This window comes from Pseudophryne corroboree, chromosome 2 (assembly GCF_028390025.1).
Source record: "Pseudophryne corroboree isolate aPseCor3 chromosome 2, aPseCor3.hap2, whole genome shotgun sequence".
NCBI classification, from domain to species: Eukaryota; Metazoa; Chordata; class Amphibia; order Anura; family Myobatrachidae; genus Pseudophryne; species Pseudophryne corroboree.
The window spans coordinates 152,712,382-152,734,623 of NC_086445.1; the positions used below are offsets into that span (position 1 = coordinate 152,712,382).

The following is a 22,242-nucleotide window of genomic DNA, read 5'->3' on the forward strand; positions in this document are numbered from 1 at the left end:
TGGAGCGAGCACATAGGATACCATCTCGGCCGCTACCTCCTGGTGCCCCTCCTCGCACCTTCATCGCTAAATTCCTACACTATAAGGATCGTGACTCGGTTCTCCGCTTAGGTCGCACGAAGGGCCCGTTGGTCCGCAATGGAGTCAAGGTATCGGCCTTCCCGGACTTTGCCGCAGACGTCCAGAAGGACCGAGCCCAGTTTATGCCCATTAAACGACGGCTGCGAGACCTCAACATTTCATACTCCATGCTGTTTCCCTCAAGGCTCCGGGTTGTGGCGGATGGGGAGACCAAGTTTTTTAATTCCCCTAGAGAGGCGGCCCAATGGTTGGACAGATTTGCGCCGGGTGCTCGGCAACTGGCTCCAGACTGATCTCCTGCGTGGAAGAGCCCGGGGCCTGGTCTACCGGAGGCATTGATCACAGTTCGGGGAGCCCCCCTCCTTTGCATTGGTGGCTCAAGACTTTTACGTCCAAGTGGTGTTGGTTAGAGAGGGTTAGAGGTTCAGTTGAGAATCTAGGCCTTCCTAGCGCTTGGTAGTTTGGGTTGATTGTTCGGGATATAAGTATGCCGGAGTTCGGGGAGGGAATGGTTAATTGGGAAGCTGCTAGTTGCGCCTCCTTTTGCTGCTTTTGGTTTTTTTTCTTTAGTTTGTTATTTTTCTTATTTAAGTATTTTCTGAGGCAAGGATGTTTCATATTTCGGATGCTATGGATTACAACGCAGGGCTCATATACGTCATGTTTTGCTGGTGTTAATAATGCTTGTTCTCAGGATGTATTTTGGGAGAGGTCCATCCGGGAGGTATATAGAGCTTATATGGGGTCATGATTAATCTAAAAATTCTGGCATGGAATGTTCGAGGTCTGAATAACAAAATCAAACGATCTTTGATTCTAAATATGATTAAGAAATATGACCCGGATATTGCATGCCTCAGTGAGACCCACTTGGAGGGACATAGGTTGCTGTCCTTACGACGGGCCTGGGTGGGCTGGGCTTACCATGCCTCTCACTCCTCCTTTTCTAGGGGTGTCTCCGTTCTGATTAAAAAGACAGTGCAATTCGAGTTGTTATCGATTAAAACTGACCCGTATGGAAGATATGTATTTATAGAGTGTAAGCTGAGCTCCCAGCCCTATTACATTTTAGCGGTGTATGTCCCCCCTCCTTTCTCATATACTGTGCTGCAACAAGCTGCTTCCTTCATAGCTCCTTCCCCTACCACCCCAGTGATATGCTTGGGAGATTTTAATAACGTCCTGGATTTGTCTCTGGACCGATGGCACTCCCCACAGGCTGCGCTGGTGGGTGGTGGTCCTACCAAGTTTGCGGATTTTTTGAATAGTTTGCAGTGGGTAGATGTGTGGCGGCTTCGTCACCCTGCGGTCCGTCAGTTCTCCTGTTTTTCCAGCACTCATGGCTCCTTCTCCAGGATTGACCTGATGTTGGTGTCCCCCGCCCTCGTCCCTGGGATTATTGACGTCCACTACGAGGCTCGAGGGGTCTCTGACCACTCCCCTCTGATGATGACTTTTGCTGTGGAAAGTCAGAGGGGGCACTCTTATTGGAAACTGCACACCTCTTGGCTGACCCAGCTGGGGGACTGCGGTGATTTGGAGACTCAGTGGGAGGGTTACTTTAAAGACAATGTAGGGTCTGCTCCGGGTACAGTAGTCTGGGATTCGTTTAAGGCGTTCTTGAGAGGTTCATATATTGGACGTATAGCGGCTCATAAAATGTCCTCTAGGGAGAGAGAACAGGCCCTTGAAAGGGACGCTAGGGACCTAGAGTCCCAATATTTGTCTGACGGCGCCCCCGCGACAAAGACACGATGGCTGGTGGCTCAGTCGGCTTGGTTGGCCCACCTGTCTGATAAAAACTCTCGTTCCCTCCTTTTTAAAGCTACTAATATTTATATGCAGGCTGATAGGACGGGGGGCCTCCTGGCCCGTCTTATACATTACGATCGTCCTGGGACCACGATCACCCAAATGTCCGGTGCGGATGGCTCTCTCGTTGACACCACACCGGACATTGCGCTGTTATTCCGATCTTACTTCTCTGATGTTTATAATTCACAATTGCATTGCTCTACTTCAGATCTTTCATATTACATGGGGGGTGTTCCGCTGCCCGCACTCTCCTCTGAAGCCTGTGAGCTGCTGGAGGCGCCTTTGACGCTCGAAGAGGTGACTGCGGCCATTGGTATGTCCCCTAATGGCAAGGCTCCGGGATGTGACGGAATTCCCTCCGAGGTATACAAAAGTCATGTTGATTTCTTTGGGCCCAGGCTTCATGCCCTATACTTAGATATATTTGCCAATAACGAACTCCCCCCCCTCCATGTCAGAGGCAGTTATAATAGTGATCCCAAAACCCGGTAAGGACCCTAGATCTCCGGACTCCTATAGACCGATATCCCTGATTCCCACCGATGCTAAGATCCTGGCAAAGATATTGGCAGTACGGCTTAACACAGTGATCACCTCCCTCATTCACCCGGACCAGACCGGCTTCATGCCAGGAAAGTCCACGTCTATCAATTTACGTAGACTGCATACCATTTTACAACTCCCACACGACTCCCCTTCTGTCTCGGCTGTGGTCTCGTTAGACGCGGCCAAGGCCTTTGACAGCATTGAATGGGCTTATTTATGGGAGGTGATGGCTTGTATGGGCTTTGGACCCAATTTTATAGGATGGATTAAATTACTGTATCAACATCCGAGTGCCAGGATCTTGGTGAACGGTTATGTATCCCCATCTTTTCAATTGACCCGAGGTACTAGACAGGGCTGCCCCCTGTCCCCTACGCTGTTTGCCTTGGCCATCGAGCCCCTGGCCTGCTTGATAAGATCGCACCCAGATATTGTGGGGATTTGTACAGGTTCACGTGAGGATAGAATAGCTCTTTATGCCGATGACATGTTGTTGTTTTTGCGGGATTACACCAAGTCAATGCCCATTCTGCTGCGTGTGATAGAGAACTTTGGAGATCATTCGGGTCTTAGAATTAACTGGCCTAAATCATACATTATGCCAGTCATAGGCCCCCCTCCTACTGCTTCCAAAATCCCCCTGCCATTATGTTGGACGGTACAATTTAAGTACCTTGGAATCCAAATAACTAACGACCCTTCTGATTTTGTCCCTCTGAATCTGGACCCGACCATGCAGTGGGTCACGGGCAAATCCAAGACTTGGTGTAAGCTTCCACTGACGGTGTCTGGCAGGGTTAATCTCATTAAAATGATTATACTGCCCAAACTCTTATACATTATTCTCCAGTCCCCGGTATATATTTATCCAATATTCTTTAGGAAATTGAATAGCGTTCTGTCCTCACTGATCTGGGCTAATAAACGACCTAGGATACAGCTAAATACCCTTACCAGACAGCGGTCTGACGGCGGCCTGGCTCTACCTAACTTTCAGATGTATTACTTCGCTGCTCAGCTGACTCATATCACTGTATGGGCACAAAACTCTGGGGCTGACTCTTTGCATTGTGAGTTTATTCGTTGTTACTTTCCCCACCTCTCTCCTATGCAGGTGTTATTGAGTGGGAGCATAGCTAGGTTTCTTCCCCCTATCATTTTTCAGGCCTTAAAGATTTGGCGGGCCCTGAGAGACCTCTTGAGGTACGATGGCCTGGACCCAGATACCCCCTTATGGTACTCTGACTGGCTCCCTGAATTGCATGCACTTGAGGGGCGGGAGGTATGGGCCCCTAGATCGGTGATTTCTATCTCTCAACTTTACCTAGATAATGCACTTAAATCCTTTCAACAACTGAGAGATGAGTTTGACCTACCCAATTCTTACTTCTTCAGATACCTCCAGCTTCGTCACGCCCTCCAGTCCCAATTTGCTGAATCCCCCCCACGAATCCTCCCATTCCCCATCAAGACTTTTGTGGCTACTTTGGGTCGGGCTAAGATGGTCTCCCTTGCGTATGGATATCTTCTTACCAAGCTCCATACGGACCCTTTGACACGTCTCCGTGGAAAGTGGGAGGAGGATTTGGGTCTAATAACTGAGGAGGACTGGGTCCTTGCTCTGGAATACCCTGCCAAAGTTACCAAGTCCCTTAGATATCAGCAGATTCAATTCTTCATTTTACACAGAACATATATGACTCCAGCTAGGCTAGCTACTTTTGGGATGGGCAGATCTGGCCTTTGTCCTAAGTGTGGGGGGGCGGTGGGAACATTCTGGCATCTAGTGTGGGACTGCCCGAGATTGAGGGCCTTCTGGTCGGAGGTCGGGTCAATTCTGGAGAGTACGGGAGTGCCTGGCGGACTGCTTACCCCACAATTCTGTATTTTGGGGATGGGATGCTTTGCTCCTGGGTCTGTTTCAACGGGTCTCTATGCTCTAAATATATGTGCCTTGGCTAAGGTTTGCATTGCAAGGATGTGGATGGCCCCTAAAGGCCCGTTAATATCTGCACTTAAGACCTTAATTAACGACACAATAATTAAGGAAAGATACGTTTATATGAAACAAAACGCATCAGCCAAGTTTGAAAAGGTTTGGTCTCCATGGCTGGACTCCCCCCATTCTCATATGGTTCCCCAAATATAGTGGGCACTGAAGTGCTAGCATATCAATAACTTACTATAACTGATGTATACTGAGATATTTGGCGGTTGGGCCCTGCGTGTTCGCCTACTTATTTGTATGACTAATGGGGTCCTGAATCGGATGGCTCCTTCTCACTCTGCCTCCCCCCCCCCCTTTTTTTTTCTTCTTACTGTTTACTGTTTAGGTTACGGGTGTAAATATAAAAGTTAATGAAGACTAATATAGTTGGCTACGGATTTTGCAGACCCTAAAGGTCCGAACAATAGGGAATCCTTGTATACTTCCTCTTGAAACTGAACTGATATTTCATTGTTGTAAGCTTAGTTTAAAACGTGGCTCTGATCCAAGACGATTGGATGTATTGTTTGTGATATGATAATGCTCTGCAATGTCTGTACCTTATTCTCCAGACTACTGAATAAAAATTACTTTATTAAAAAAAAAAAAAGTAGACATTCCAAAATGTTGTAGACACTGAACTCTCAAGGATTACAGTTTCGTTTTCTGTGGAATTTATTATCAGATATCCAGTTTTACTAATTTTAAGTACAGCAATACTACAGCTCAAAAACTCCCCCTGCCACCCAAGGACTTCAATATTCCAGCACTGCCCACCTCTATTAGACTACTGCTGTCCAATATAAACAGACAATGGTGCTCTTACTACTCTTGGTAATGAATTTCGCAGTTATATAAATGGAACTTTCATGGGAAAAGTATAGGAAATGTTAGACTGATGGAAATATGATCACATTAGTAGAATAGACCAGTGTAGAGCCAACTATATGATCACCTTGGGTGTAATCAGTATGAAATCCCGACTGACGGGATCCCAGCGGTCGAAATACCGACGCCGGAATCCCGACCTCGAGTGCAGCGTCTCCTCACTTCGGGCCCGGTGGCGAAAAGGTTCTATTCCCCCTCAGGTGGTGGCGTGGATAACCACCTAAGAGGGGTTTCTGGCTGGCTGTTGGGATTTCAACCGTCGGCATTTCAATGGCTGTCAGGATTTCGACCGTCGAGAATAAAACTGCATATCACCAGGGGAATCCGCCAGACTGGAGGACCACTGCAGCTACGGTATAGTTATAATCTTTGTGAACTATGCCCCCAATTAAATTAAGACTTGGGAGGTTATGTAAATAGGTTCTAGGTTAAGGAAACCAACAGAATTTCATTGAGTTTTACATGAAAATTAGAACAGCAATAAGTAATAAAACTGATTTCCCCTTATAACGGATTGCCACTTTAAATTTAGCAGCAAACCTCGCTGAAATCCCATCAGTTTCTTTAAAGAAACAAAAATGGAAATCTCATCTACTGACTTCAGTATAAAGGCAGTATAAAAGTAAAATTGGTCCACGATTTGCATAAACAACGAACATCTTTACCAGCTTTGTGTCTTGCTACAAAACTAAATGCCAGAATCGGTTTACAAGTTAGCCACACACATTTGTAGATCAGACCGAGTGACCTGATCTAATTTGGGGTCAGCAAATTAGGGCAAACCCAAGCAAACAGCAGGTATTTTCCATTGATAGATCTGCAACAAAATATTTAATCAAATTATATAAAATCTAATACTTCTATCCTTATTCCATTGATTTATTTTCCCAGTACATTTATCATCATCCTAGCAGAACTGTGACTGAACCTGTTAAACAAGCAAAGTTGTTAGGCTTACAAAGCAGCTTCAATCAGCCAGAAACATCACTCATACGAAAGAAATGGGGAGTGACGCAACTGGAGGAAAATGTGGCTTTTACAATGTTCTACTAGAAGGTCCGGATTCACACTACACATATGCGCTGCATTATAACATAAATAATAAAACAAAATATTGGCCAGAAAAAGGATTTAATTACTCACATCTGCTGGCCAGACAGTAGGTTGCGAGTCATCAAGTTTGATAGATTTTTCCACTTTCGCATATTTTTCAACCTATGAAATGGAGACAAGAACTTATTACAGTGCTAATATAAATGACACTAAAAACGTCAAAGCTCCACTGATGCTTATCAAAAAAAGCTTATCGCTCACCGTTTTAAAACAGCTGCGGAATAGGAATGTGAGCAAGAAACCCAATCACAAGCCGTGATGTTAGTGAATGTGGCTTCTTATTGGTCCTCTTGCGCACACACCCCTTCAACAGAATCACACAGCTATGGTTTTCACCCATAGCCTGAAACATGAACATAGGTAAGGCTGGATGGGCCTTGCGCACAAAGTCCTATTGAGTTGTTTGCCGTGCTGCAGCCATATATGTGGATACCAGGACTCACTGGGTTAAGTACAAAGATGGTTAGTTATGCAGCGCTCAGATTTGTTGCTAGGTGAATTTAGATTATGGTCCATAGTCTATAAATTAACACGGAATGGGTATGTGTGTGACAAGATTTATTTATGTGCTATCTATGGGACAGTTGATCAATCAAAATAACACAAATACATAAAGTTATATAGTGTGATCTTCAAGAAAAATAAAAAAAAATTTTAAAAAAGTGTCCAATTCAAGTTCATGAGAGAAATAGTGCGTTTAAATTCAAAGTAACAATGTCAGGCTTGGATTCTGGTGGGATAAAAGTTCTTGCAAAGGTGGCGACTATCTTCCATGGGTTAGAGATGGTTTTGAGGGCGGGTGGCGTGGGTTCCATGCTCGAGGGCCGGTGTCCAGTACCCTCCAGTCTCCGCAGAACTTACCCCTGCTATCCTGCACATCAGAGGGGTAAGTTTTGCAGAGAATGGAAGGTACGGGATGCCAGCCCCCCAGCACAGAACCCACGCCACCCACCTCCAAAACCATCTCTAACCCATGGAAGATAGTCGCCACCTTTGCAAGAACTGTTATCCCACAGGAATCCAAACCTGACATTGTTACTTTGAATTTAAACGCACTATTTCTCTTATGAACTTGAATTGGACACTTTTTTAATTTTGCTTGATGATCACACCATATAACTTTATGTATTTGTGTTATTTTGATTGATCAACTGTCACATAGATTGCACATATTAAATCTGGTCACGAACATACCCATTCCGTGTTAATTTATAGACCATGGACTGTAACTTAATTGACATAGAACTATCAAAACAATGGATGCATTAATATTGTCCAATTTCAACTAGGTGTTTTAATTAAAAACATCCACATAGTCTGCCACATTTGTTGCAGTGTGTCTTAAAAATAAGGCTTTATTCATAGGCGCCTATGCAACTTGGGTGAGAGCATCATAAAAGCAATGCTTACATGACATTCTACGTTTCTGAGATATAAAATAATTGTGGTTTGACTGTGCACTACTACTACTACTACTACTACTACTACTACTACTACTACTACTACTACTACTACTACTACTACTACTACTAAACCAGTTTAACCACAACGATCAAACTGGCAGTGCTTTCATACTCACATCCACTTCAGAGGGTACGGCTAGCAAGCAAGGGTTTTGTTTCCATATGTCCACACACTAAAAGATAATAAATCCATAAGCAAAAAAAAACAGTCAATTATATCAAATGGTATTTACAAACAAACTCCATAAACTTATGTGATGGAAAACATACATTTCCAGTTTTGGATATTTTTAGGTCGAAGTGAGGTTGCGCGTATTTTCTTTCCTTTCTTTTATGTAGATAGTCCAGAAGTTTAAGCTGTGGCGGTATCGGGCAATTGGATAATTCCTGCTGCCTGTTCAGGGCTGGCCTGGAGTAACGCTTCATACATCTAAACAACAAAGGATTGTAATAATCACTTTTGCAGTGCAAAATTAACAAATGTATACAAATATTATCATTATGAGGCCATGCGAAGTGCCTTACAATAGGTGAAAAGGAAAAGGAAAGCACAGTACAAAACCAGAGCAACAACAGGCAAAATACAAAACTAGCAAAAAGCAAACACACAGGACAACTATATACAATGCTGCACAAGAAAACAAGTTATTTCACCCGCTAATTGGGCTGCGTGTTAGTTAAAGACTACGAGGGGGAGATGCATAAAACCTTTGAGAAAGAGAAAGTGGAGGTTTCCCATAACAACCAATGAGGTTCTGTTATTTTTCTAGCACAGACTGTAAAATGCCAGTTAGAGGCGGATTGGTTGGGATAGGCAACTTCATCACTTTCTGTCTCTCAAAGCTTTGCTGCATCTCCCCCCATGATTCAGAGTGAGGTGTTTTCTCTACGTTGCACAACATACACTGTAAAATCCTGCCTCTTAGGAGCCAATATACCATATGTAATAGATCCAGCCATTCTACATCATAGGAATCTGTAATTCTGGAAATACACAGCCAGATAATTTTATTATTTTATCTGACAGGCTGACACCATCAAATATCGTGGCCAAACACTGAGAGCTATCTCACATGTATGACCACGATGTCTTCACTTCATTCCTGTGAAGGAACAGGGGAAATATCAGACGAGCAGCCGCGGCACTGCATACACTGTCATATGCAGCCAACCAATGATCTGGTCAGACATCCTGGACTATTTCAGAATGTCCAAAAGACCGATCATTACCGATCGTACATGGCAACACAATGTGCGATTATCGTCCCAATCCACCAATAATCTGCGGACTGGGCTAATAATTGCAAACTGTATGCCCGGCATAAGTATGGTCATAAAATAATTATGCACAGGCCAATAACTATCATCTGCTCTCAAACTCGATCATTTTTACCAATTATTCAGGTCAGATTATTATTGGGGATGTAGTCTGGCTTAGAACCAAACACTGCATTAAAGCTGTGAAAAACGTGTGTGTGTGTGTGTGTGTGTGTGTGTGTGTGTGTGTGTGTGTGTGTGCGCGCGCGCATACAATGGAATCATATGACAAAGACATACAGTATATCGCCTAGCAAGGAAATACATTTGTTATTGTGAAAAAATAAGATTTTAAACGTACCGGTAAATCTTTTTCTCCTAGTCCGTAGAGGATGCTAGGGACTCCGTAAGGACCATGGGGTATAGACGGGCTCCGCAGGAGACATGGGCACTATAAAGAACTTTTAGTATGCCCCTCCTCCAGACCTCAGTTAGAGAAACTGTGCCCAGAGGAGATGGACAATATGAGGAAAGGATTTCGTTAATCTAAGGTCAAGATTCATACCAGCCCACACAAATCACACCGTATAACTTGGAATATACGCAACCAGTTAACAGTATGAACAAAAAACAGTATCAGTCAAAGACCGATTCCAACTGTAACATAACCCTTATGTAAGCAACAACTATATACAAGTCTTGCAGATTCAGTACGCACTGGGACGGACTAGGAGAAAAAGATTTACCGGTAGGTTTAAAATCTTATTTTCTCTTACGTCCTAGAGGATGCTGGGGACTCCGTAAGGACCATGGGGTTTAAACCAAAGCTCCAAACCGGGCGGGAGAGTGCGGATGACTCTGCAGCACCGATTTAGCAAACGCGAGGTCCTCATCAGCCAGGGTATCAAACTTGTAGAATTTTGCAAAAGTGTTTGAACCCGACCAAGTAGCCGCTCGGCAAAGCTGTAATGCCGAGACGCCTCGGGCAGCCGCCCAAGAAGAGCCCACCTTCCTAGTGGAATGGGCCTTTACCGAATTTGGTAACGGCAATCCAGCCGTAGAATGAGCCTGCTGAATCGTGTTACAGATCCAGCGAACAATAGTCTGCTTAGAAGCAGGAGCGCCAACCTTGTTGGCTGCATACAGGACAAACAGAGCCTCTGTTTTCCTAACCCTAGCCATTCTAGCTACATAAATTTTTAAGGCCCTGACTATATCCAAGGACTTGGAGTCCTCCAAGTCGCCCGTAGCCACAGGCACCACAATAGGTTGGTAAATATGAAATAAAGAAACCACCTTAGGCAAAAATTGAGGCTGCATCCTCAACTCTGCTCTATCCTCATGGAAAACAAATAGGGGCTCTTGTGAGACAAGGCCGCCAACTCTGACACCTGCCTTGCAGATGCCAAGGCCAATAACATGACCACCTTCCAAGTGAGAAATTTCAATTCAACCGTTTGAAGAGGTTCAAACCAGTGAGATTTCAGGAAACTTAATACCACATTAAGGTCCCATGGTGCCACTGGGGGTACAAAAGGAGGCTGGATGTGCAACACTCCCTTCACAAAAGTCTGGACTTCTGGGAGAGAAGCCAATTCCTTCTGAAAGAATATAGATAGCGACGAAATCTGTACCTTAATGGAGCCTAACTTCAGGCCCATATCCACTCCTGTCTGTAGAAAGTGGAGAAAACGGCCCAGATGGAAATCTTCCGTAGGAGCATATTTGGCTTCACACCAAGATACATACTTCCTCCAGATACGGTGATAATGTTTCGCCGTCACGTCCTTCCTAGCCTTTATCAGAGTAGGGATGACTTCTTCCGGAATACCCTTTCCAGCTAGGATTCGGTGTTCAACCGCCATGCCATCAAACGTAACCGCGGTAAGTCTTGGAACGCGCAGGGCCCCTGCTGCAACAGGTCCTCCCTGAGAAGGAGAGGCCACGGATCTTCTGTGAGCATTTCCTGAAGATCTGAATACCAGGCCCTTCGAGGCCAATCTGGAACAATGAGTATTGTCTGCACTCTTTTTCTTCTTATGATTCTCAAAATTTTTGAGATGAGAGGAAGAGGAGGGAACACATAGACCGACTGAAACACCCACGGTGTCACCAGGGCGTCTACTGCTACTGCCTGAGAGTCCCTTGACCTGGCACAATACCTCCGAAGCTTCTCGTTGAGGCGTGACGCCATCATGTCTATTTGAGGAAGTCCCCAATGACTTGTTATCTCTCTGCAAAAACTTCTTGATGAAGTTCCCACTCCCCTGGATGGAGATCGTGTCTGCTGAGGAAGTCTGCTTCCCAGTTGTCCACTCCCGGGATGAAGACCGCTGACAGAACGCTTACGTGAATTTCCGCCCAGCGCAGAATCCTGGTGGCTTCCGCCATTGCCGCTCTGCTCATTGTCCCACCTTGGCGGTTTACATGAGCTACGGCTGTGACGTTGTCTGATTGAATCAGCACTGGTAGGTCGCGGAGAAGATTCTCCGCTTGTCGTAGGCCGTTGTATATGGCCCTCAATTCCAGTACGTTGATGTGCAGACAAGCCTCCTGGCTTGACCATAGTCCCTGAAAATTTCTTCCTTGTGTGACTGCTCCCCATCCTCGGAGGCTCGCGTCCGTGGTCACCAGAATCCAGTCTTGAATGCCGAACCTGCGACCCTCTAGAACAGGGCTGGCCAAACCGGTCCTCGAGATCTACCAACAGCTCATGTTTTCCAGGCCTCCTGGAGACCTGTAGAATTGTCAGTTAGGAATTAATGCAGCACATCTTAATTAGTAATGACTACACCTGTGCACCAGCTAGGTGATCTGGAAAATGTGTACTGTTGGTAGATCTCGAGGACTGGTTTGGCCAGCCCTGCTCTAGAAGGTGAGCACTTTGCAGCCACCACAGGAGAGACACCCTGGCCCTGGGGGACAGGCTTATCTTTTGATGTATTTGCAGATGGGACCCTGACCACTTGTCCAGAAGGTCCCACTGAAAAGTCCTCGCATGGAACCTGCCGAAGGGGATGGCCTCGTAAGCTGCCACCATTTTCCCCAGAACCCGAGTGCATTGATGAACCGACACTCTTTTTGGTTTTAGCAGGTCTCTGACCATGTTCTGGAGGTCCTGGGCTTTTTCAATTGGGAGAAAAACCCTCTTCTGTTCCGTGTCCAGAATCATTCCTAGGAATGATAGTCGAGTTGTTGGAATCAATTGTGACTTTGGCAGATTGAGAATCCAACCGTGCTGTTGTAGCACTCTCAGGGAGAGAGACAGGCTCTTCAGCAATTGCTCTCTCAATCTCGCCTTTATCAGGAGATCGTCCAAGTATGGGATAATTGTGACTCCCTGCCTGCGCAGGAGCACCATCATCTCCGCCATTACCTTGGTGAAAATCCTCGGAGCCGTGGAAAGCCCAAACGGCAACGTCTGAAACTGGTAATGACAGTCCTGTACCACGAATCTCAGATACTCCTGATGAGGAGGATATATGGGGACATGAAGGTATGCATCCTTTACGTCCAGTGACACCATAAAATCCCCCCCTTCCAGACTGGATATCACTGCCCGGAGTGATTCCATCTTGAATTTGAACTTTTTCAAATACAGGTTTAGGGATTTTAGATTTAAAATGGGTCTGACTGTACCATCCGGCTTCGGGACCACGAACAGGGTTGAATAGTACCCTTTTCCCTGTTGGGCCAGGGGAACCCTGATAATCACTTGCTGTTGACACAGCTTTTGAATTGCAGCTAACACTACTTCCCTCTCCGGGGGAGAAGCTGGCAAGGCCGATTTGAAAAATCGGCAAGGGGGCACCTCTTCGAATTCCAGTTTGTATCCTTGGGAAACAATTTCCATCGCCCAAGGATCCACGTCTGACAGAAGCCAGACCTGGCTGAAGAGTCGAAGACGTGCCCCCACCGGCGCGGACTCCCTCAGTGGAGCCCCAGCGTCATGCGGTGGATTTAGTAGAAGCCGGGGAGGACTTCTACTCCAGGGAACTAGCCGTAGCAGGCGTTCTTTTTCCTCTACCCTTACCTCTGGCAAGGAAGGAAGAGCCCCGACCTCTTCTGGACTTATGCGACCGAAAGGACTGCATCTGATATTGTGGAGTTTTCTTTTGCTGTGGGGGAACATAAGGCAAAAAAGTAGATTTACCCGCAGTAGCTGTGGAAACTAGGTCCTCGAGACCTTCCCCAATTAAAACCTCACCCTTGTAAGGTAAAACTTCCATATGCTTCTTTGAGTCGGCATCACCCGTCCATTGGCGGGTCCACAGAGCCCGCCTAGCTAAGACCGCTATGGCGTTGGCCCTTGAACCTAGTAGTCCGACGTCTCTTTGAGCGTCTCTCATATATAAGACTGCGTCTTTGATGTGACCCAAGGTCAACAAAATGGTATCCCTATCTAGGGTATCAAGATCAGCTGACAAGGTATCTATCCAAGCTGCTACCGCGCTACAGACCCAAGCCGATGCTATAGCCGGTCTGAGTAAAGCACCAGTATGTGTATAAATAGATTTCAAAATTGTTTCCTGTCTGCGATCAGCAGGATCTTTAAGAGCTGCCGTGTCAGGGGACGGTAGCGCCACCTTCTTGGATAAGCGCGTCAACGCCTTGTCTACCCTGGGCGAGGATTCCCACCGTACTCTGTCCTGCGCAGGGAAAGGATACGCCATAAGAATTCTCTTGGGAATCTGCAGTTTTTTGTCTGGAGTTTCCCAAGCTTTTTCAAAGAAAGCATTCAGCTCATAAGATGGTGGAAATGTTACCTCAGGTTTCTTTTCCTTAAACATGTGTACCCTCGTGTCATCAGTGATATGCAAAACATCTTTTATTGCAATAATCATATAATGAATACTTTTGGCCACCCTTGGGTGTAACCTAGCCTCATCATAATCGACACTGGAGTCAGAATCCGTGTCGGTATCAGTGTCAGCTATTTGGGATAGGGGACGCTTTTGAGACCCTGAAGGGCCCTGTTCTCTGGACTCTGCATTGTCCAATCTCTGATGTAACAAGGTCACATTCGCTTTTAAAACATTCCACATATCCAACCAATCCGGTGTCGGCATTGCCGACTGAGACCCCCCAATCATCTGCTCCACCTCCTCTCTAGAAGAGCCTTCCATTTCAGACATGCCGACACGCGTACCGACACACCCACACACACAGGGATTGTATATATTCATATGGAGACAATTCCCCCAATAAAGCCCTTTAGAGAGGCAGAGAGAGAGAGTATGCCAGCACACACCCAGCGCCAATAACCCTGGAAACCAAATTCCCAGACAAGTAGCGCTTTTATATATTTATATAGATAAATCTATACACTCACTGCGCCTTATAAGTGCCCCCCCCTCTTTTTGGCCCTCTGTCACCGGGTTCAGCAGGGGAGAGTCCGGGGAGCCAGCTTCTGCAGTGTGCTGTGGAGAAAATGGCGCTGGTTAGATCAAGCCCCGCTCCCTCAGCGGCGGGCTTCTTTCCCGCTCAAATTTTATTTTATTTATACTGGCTGGGGTTAAAATATATACTGCCACTGTAGCCTATATTCATATTTGTGCCAGTCCTAAGGGTTTATTGCTGCCCAGGGCGCCCCCCCTGCCCCCTGCACCCATCAGTGCCTCAGTGTGTGTGTAGTGTGGGAGCAATGGCGCGCAGCGTTACCGCTGCGCGTTACCTCAGAGAAGTCTTCTGCCGCCTTTGAAGTCTTCTTTCTTCTTATACTCACCCGGCTTCTATCTTCCGGCTCTGTGAGGAGGACGGCGGAGCAGCTCCGGGACGAACGGTGAGGGTGAGACCTGCGTTCCGACTCCCTCTGGAGCTAATGGTGTCCAGTAGCCGAAGAAGCAGAGCCTATCATTTAAGTAGGTCTGCTTCTCTCTCCTCAGTCCCACAATGCAGGGAGCCTGTTGCCAGCAGTGCTCCCTGAAAATAAAAAACCTAACAAAAATAAGATTTTACTTACCGATAAATCTATTTCTCGTAGTCCGTAGTGGATGCTGGGCACTCCGTAATGACCATGGGGAATAGACGGGCTCCGCAGGAGACATGGGCACTTTAAGAAAGAATTTAGATTCTGGTGTGCTCTGGCTCCTCCCTCTATGTCCCTCCTCCAGACCTCCGTTAGAGAAACTGTGCCCGGAAGAGCTGACAGTACAAGGAAAGGATTTTGGTAATCCAGGGCAAGATTCATACCAGCCACACCAATCACACCGTATAACTTGAGATAAACATACCCAGTCAACAGTATGAACAACAACAGAGCAACAGGTCAACCCTGATGCAACCATAACATAACCCTTATTTAAGCAATAACTATATACAAGCATTGCAAGAGAAGTCCGCACTTGGGACGGGCGCCCAGCATCCACTACGAGAAATAGATTCATCGGTAAGTAAAATCTTATTTTCTCTAACGTCCTAGTGGATGCTGGGGACTCCGTAAGGACCATGGGGATTATACCAAAGCTCCCAAACGGGCGGGAGAGTGCGGATGACTCTGCAGCACCGATTGAGCAAGCACAAGGTCCTCCTCAGCCAGGGTATCAAACTTGTAGAACTTTGCAAAAGTGTTTGAACCTGACCAAGTAGCCGCTCGGCAAAGTTGTAATGCTGAGACCCCTCGGGCAGCCGCCCAAGAAGAGCCCACCTTCCTAGTGGAATGGGCCTTAACGGATCTTGGCAGCGGCAATCCAGCCGCCGAATGAGCCTGCTGAATCGTGTTACAGATCCAGCGAGCAATAGTCTGCTTTGAAGCAGGAGCACCAAGCTTGTTGGAAGCATACAGGATAAACAAAGACTCTGTTTTTCTGACCCTAGCCGTTCTGGCTACATAAACCTTCAAAGCCCTGACTACTTCAAGCAACTCGGAATCCTGCAAGTCCGTAGTAGCCACAGGCACCACAATAGGTTGGTTTATATGAAAGGATGAAACCACTTTCGGCAGAAATTGTGGACGGGTCCGCAATTCTGCTCTATCCGCATGGAAAACCAGATAGGGGCTTTTATGTGACAAAGCCGCCAACTCTGACACACGCCTAGCCGAAGCCAAGGCTAATAGCATGACTACCTTCCACGTGAGATATTTCAACTCCACCGTTTTGAGTGGTTCAAACCAGTGGGATTTCAGGAAACTCAACACCACGTTAAGATCCCAAGGTGCCACTGGAGGCACCAAAGGGGGCTGAATATGCAGCACTCCCTTTACAAACGTCTGAACTTCAGGTAGAGAAGTCAACTCCTTTTGAAAGAAAATGGATAGGGCCGAAATCTGGACCTTAATGGACCCCAATTTTAGGCCCAAATTCACTCCTGACCGTAGGAAGTGAAGGAAACGGCCCAGATGGAATTCCTCCGTAGGGGCATTTCTGGCCTCACACCAAGCAACATATTTTCGCCATATACGGTGATAATGTTGAGCTGTCACGTCCTTCCTAGCCTTTATCAGCGTAGGAATGACCTCATCCGGAATGCCTTTCTCTGCTAGGATCCGGCGTTCAACCGCCATGCCGTCAAACGCAGCCGCGGTAAGTCTTGGAACAGGCAGGGCCCCTGTTGCAACAAGTCCTGTCTTAGAGGAAGAGGCCACGGCCCTTCGTGACCAATCTGGAACAATAAGTATCGTTCTCACTCCTCTTTTTCTTATTATTCTCAGCACCTTGGGTATGAGAGGAAGAGGAGGAAATACATAGACCGACTGGAACACCCACGGTGTCACCAGGGCGTCTACAGCTATCGCTTGAGGGTCTCTTGACCTGGCGCAATACCTCTGTAGTTTTTTGTTGAGGCGTGATGCCCTCATCTGTGCGAAGACTTCCTGATGAAGTCCCCACTCTCCCGGATGGAGGTCGTGTCTGCTGAGGAAGTCTGCTTCCCAGTTGTCCACTCCCGGGATGAACACTGCTGACAGTGCACTTACGTGATTTTCCGCCCAGCGAAGAATTCTGGTGGCTTCCGCCATCGCTACCCTGCTCCTTGTGCCGCCTTGTCGGTTTACATGAGCCACTGCGGTGATGGTGTCTGACTGAATCAGAACCGGTTGGTCGCGAAGGGTCTCCGCTTGACGTAGGGCGTTGTATACGGCCCTTAGTTCCAGGATGTTGATGTGAAGGCAAGTCTCCTGACTTGACCACAGACGTTGGAAATTTCTTCCCTGTGTGACTGCTCCCCACCCTCGGAGGCTTGCATCCGTGGTCACCAGGACCCAGTCCTGAATGCCGAATCTGCGGCCCTCGAGAAGGTGAGCATTCTGCAGCCACCACAGGAGAGACACCCTGGCCCTGGGGGATAGGGTGATTAACCGATGCATCTGAAGATGTGATCCGGACCACTTGTCTAGTAAGTCCCATTGAAAAGTCCTTGCATGGAACCTGCCGAAGGGAATGGCCTCGTATGATGCCACCATCCTTCCCAGGACTCGAGTGCAGTGATTCACTGACACCTGTTTTGGTTTTAATAGGTTCCTGACCAGTGTCATGAGCTCCTGAGCTCTCTCTATCGGGAGATAAACCCTTTTCTGGTCTGTGTCTAGAATCATGCCTAGGAAAGGCAGACGAGCCGTAGGAACCAACTGCGACTTTGGAATATTTAGAATCCAGCCTTGTTGCCGTTACACTTCCAGAGAAAGTGCTACGCTGATCAGCAACTGCTCTCTTGATCCCGCTTTTATGAGGAGATCGTCCCCTTGAGGCGGGGATATAGAGGAGGCAGTGCAAGGCATCCTGGAAACAGTCAAAGCTTTAGCCTGTTGGTGCCTCGGATCAAGATCCAACTCCACACCCCAATGTTATTCCCTGTGGAATACCAGTGTACCCTGCTGCAGAATCAATAACTATATATCATGGGCCTATTTATAAGATCTATTTAGGAGACTAGTTTATTACCTCATTATGGTCCGATAATTCCTCACACATACACAAAGAGTATGTAAATATGGACCGATTCCTACATAAATTATAGTACAGTTTACTAGCATATCAAGGAAAAAAAATCTATACAATGGCTGTGACTCACTGCATTGTGCTTCCAAGAGAAATTAAATGGCTCATCCGGAAACCATTATCTTTTAAGAAAGAACTTGTCAACGAGACATCCATCAAAAATAAAACAAACACAGGCACCGGGAATCTTACAACATGTGTTTTCCTTTAAGCAAGATTGACAGTGGAAGCACCAATGGAATATCAAAATGAATTGTGAAAATTCTTATGCATGCTAGAATATAGCAGCCTACTGCTAGTGGATTGTGACGATTATTCCTGGGAGCCCTTAGAGTGAACTGTGACCAAAGCAGAGCAGAAGCAGCCATTCTGTAGGCTGGATTTAACACAGACTAGTGCCACAAAATAGGTGTCCCTACTCTGCAGCCAAAGATGCAAGCAAATTATCTGCCCAGTTGGAATGCAAGAGAAAAAGCAACTAATTCCTATACTGAATACTACGGAAAAATTGGCTGTTGTACTGCAAACCGAAGACAAATTCCTAGTATACCCAAGTATACCTGGCCAATAAAGCCGATTCTGATCTCTATTAACAGGTATACTGCATATCATTATTCAAGGACTTATTGAAAGAGAGCACAGAATGTCTGCATTCTTTTTACTTGACATGAATTATGAGCTGCGTCTTTGAACATCAAGTGTAATCATCCAAAGTGTCAAATAAATCTCTCGTCCTGTAGACTACAGATGGAGACAGAACAGAGGAATAAAAGAAAAGCAGGCAATGCTCACCGTTTCATGGGGCACGTGTTCATCTTCTGCTTGTTGAACATCAGCCGATTTGTGGTGCAGGCTACGGATATTGACGGATCAAGGCATAAAGGTTCCGCAGTTGCCAGGATAAGCTGACTCTCTAACAGTAACTTGTCTTCCTAGAGGTGGACAGCAATGACAATACTAAGTGGCAGCTCAACAACTAAGGAGCTCAATTTTTATTTTTTTTATTTATTTTTTTTAAGCTAGGGCATCAAATAATAGTGTTTCATTTATCTTGTACCACAAAAGAAGCTGATCCCAATACACTTTGAACCGCATATCTGATTTTGAAACCTGTGCTGAAGTGTGCCCTGACTAACGTGGGAACATAAAACTGTAGTACTAGTCAGAGTAGGCAGGCATTTTGTGGACTAAACAAACTCTCAGTCAGTGAGGCACAAGGTACAAATATGCCTCAGTATTATAGCTAGTTCCTAGTGAATTAATAGGGTGCAGTCGCGTGAATATTCATTCGAAATAGCTGCGTCCAAATGGTGTAGGTAACAAGAATACCTTAATGCAGAGTTTCTCAAACTCCGCCATTATAATCCAAGTTTTAAGGATATCCCTGCTTGAGCATAGGTGACTTAACTGTGTTGCAATATATGTAATTTTATGTTTGTGAAGAGAGAGAGAGAGAGAGAGAGAGAGATCCCTAAAACTAATTATTAGAATAAGTGGAAATAAGGGCTAAAAAGACATTTAAGTGAAGGTTTGAACTACTCCAGTGGACCTCCTCTCTCTCCCAATGTGAGTGCGCACTCACTTGATCTTGTCTTCACTTATCGTTGTGATAATTTCTGAGGACTCCACTCTGACCACCACCTTCTCTCTTGTAACTTATCCCTCTCTGCTTCTCCACTTCTGCCTCATAAAGCTACTCTCACTAAGCGTAACATTGAGGCCATCAACACCAAGTCTTTAGCCTCCCTGTTCGATTCACTTTTCTCTCCTATTTTTCTTTTCTCCTGCCCTGAACAAGCCATTTCCCTATTATTATTATTATTACAATTTATTTATAAAAGGTGCCAAAAGTGTTTCAGAGCACCGTACATACAACACACATTAGAACAATACAGGGTATACAGAACTTAACATCACAGCAAACAAAAACAGAGCACAGGTAACAATGGGTGGTATTCAGTATGCCGGCTGTTGGGAACCCGGCGCTCAGTATATCGGGGCAGGAATCCCGACACCTGGCATACCGACAATTATTCTCCCTCTTGGGGCACATAGCGCGCTACCGCGAACGCAGCAAGCCCACAAGGGGCTCATTTGCGCTCGCCCAGCTGTCGTAACAATTAGCACAACAGTTCTCAGTACACAATACAGCTGAGATGTAAGGAAGCAAAGGAATAATCGTCATACAACTGGGGGCGGGCAGCCGTTGGAAGAGATGAACAGTCACAAGCAAGAGGAAATGCAGGTATACACAGTCACTGAGTGGGAGAGAGCTGTAATTGAAGTGCAAGAGAAGAGGGTTGTGAGGACAGGAGGAAAGAGGGCCCTGCTCTAAGAAGCTTACAACCTAGGGGGAGAGGGAGACAGGTGACATGGGGAAGATGGCCTGGTGTCAGGAAGTACGCGAGACAGAGAACGCCAAGGTGTAAGGATGGGAGAGCGGCCTCAAGACTGGGTATGCTTTGATGAACAGGAGAGTTTTCAATGCCCGCTTGAAGCTTTGCAAGGTCGGGGAGAGTCTAATAGAGCAAGGGAGCTTGTTCCAGTGAAGAGGGGCAGCGAGAGCAAAATCTTGGATTTGCGCATGGGATGTAGTGACCAGGGTAGATGGGCATTGGCTGACCGGAGTGGGCAGGCGGGAGTATGTAAAGAGATGAGGTTGGAGATGTATGGTGCAGTGGAATTAGAGAGGGCCATGTATGTGAGGGTGAGGAGTAGGAGGAGGATTCTGTGGGAGAATGGGAGCCAGTGTAGGTTTAGTCGAAGGGGAGTGGCAGATGTGGAGCAGTAGGAGAGGAAGATACAGTAAGTCTAGCTGCGGAATTGAGAACAGATCAAAGTGGAGCGAGATGGGTGAGTAGACCAGTGAGAATGTTGCAATAGTAGAGCCGTGAGATGACTATTGAGTGGATAATAAGTTTAGTCGCATTCTGGGAGAGGAATGGTCTGATGCGAGCGATGTTGCGTAGCTGGAACAAACAGGATTGAGCCACAGATTGGAGATGGAAGAGTCAAGAATGACACCCAGGCAGCGGAGTTGGGGAACGGGGAAGAGGATAGTGTTGTCAACAGTGATAGAAATATTGAGAGGGTGGAGACTCTGCATGGGGGAAAGATGAGGAGTTCGGTTTTGTCCAAGTTGAGCTTCAGGGAGAGCTCAGACATCCAGGAGGAGATGGCAGAGAGGCAGCTGGATACCAGAGAGAGTATAGAGGGAAAGAGGTCGAGAGGAGAGGTATAGTTGTGTATCATCTGCATAGAGGTGGTATTGGAGGCTGAAGGAGCTTATGTGCACACCTAGGGAAGAGTTGTATAGGGAGAAGAGAAGGGGGCCAAGGACAGAACCAAGGGGGACACCAACGGGGAGGGTTGGTCCTCATCCCTATACAATACCTCTCTTACTTCTCCTCTTGACTCTGTTGCTCCAACAACCACTATTCACCCTCGCAGATCAACAACTTAACCCTGGCATTCCAAACTCACCAGATATCTGCAAAATGTTCATACATTGCTGAGCGACAGTGGAGGAACTCATGCTCTAATACGGACTTCCTCCATTTGAAATGCATGCTCTCATCCCACAGTGCTGCCCTTTCCCTCTCGAAACAGTCGCATTGCAAGATCTCATCTCCACCCAGTCTTCAGAACCCCATTGTCTCTTTGCCATTGTTTACTCACTCATCTGCCCACCCCCACCTAAACTACCCTCTTCACTCACTGCCCTTGACTTTGCCACCCACTTCACATCCAAAATTGACTCCATACATCAGGACATGACATCCCACCAGACCCTCAACAAGCCACCCTTCCTTTCTGACCACCCCTCCCCATCCTTCCTACCAAACCTGACTTCCTTTTCCCCTGTAGCTGGAGAGAAATCATGCTCCTCATCTGGTCCTCTTACCCCACCACCTTCCCACTTGACCCTATGCCCTCCCACCTCCTCCACTCCCTGTTCTCATCTTACCCACCTCCTCAATCTCTCCCGATCATTGGGCATGGTCCCCTCTGCCTTCAAGCATGCCCTTGTCTACCTTATTCTTAAAAAAACTACCCTCGATCCTAACACTCTCTTCTACTACCAACCTATCTCGCCTCCCTTTTGCCTCCAAACTCCTTGAGCGCCTTACTTTCCTCACACTCCCTTCTTGACCCA

At 46.5% G+C, this 22,242-nt stretch overlaps 1 protein-coding gene across 5 annotated transcripts in view; it reads right to left on the bottom strand.

The window, feature by feature from the left end:
* The window catches only part of SUPT20H (SPT20 homolog, SAGA complex component), a 179,133-nt gene that overhangs the window by 100,445 nt on the left and 56,446 nt on the right, over positions 1 to 22,242 (bottom strand). For all 5 annotated transcript variants that reach the window (XM_063951846.1, XM_063951849.1, XM_063951847.1 and 2 more), the window contains 4 exons: positions 18,879 to 19,018; positions 8,164 to 8,323; positions 8,010 to 8,066; positions 6,461 to 6,532 (listed from right to left, as the gene is read on the bottom strand). In XM_063951846.1, the coding sequence (XP_063807916.1) occupies positions 6,461 to 6,532; positions 8,010 to 8,066; positions 8,164 to 8,323; positions 18,879 to 19,018 (429 nt within the window). The remainder of the gene's footprint in view (positions 1 to 6,460; positions 6,533 to 8,009; positions 8,067 to 8,163; positions 8,324 to 18,878; positions 19,019 to 22,242) is intronic.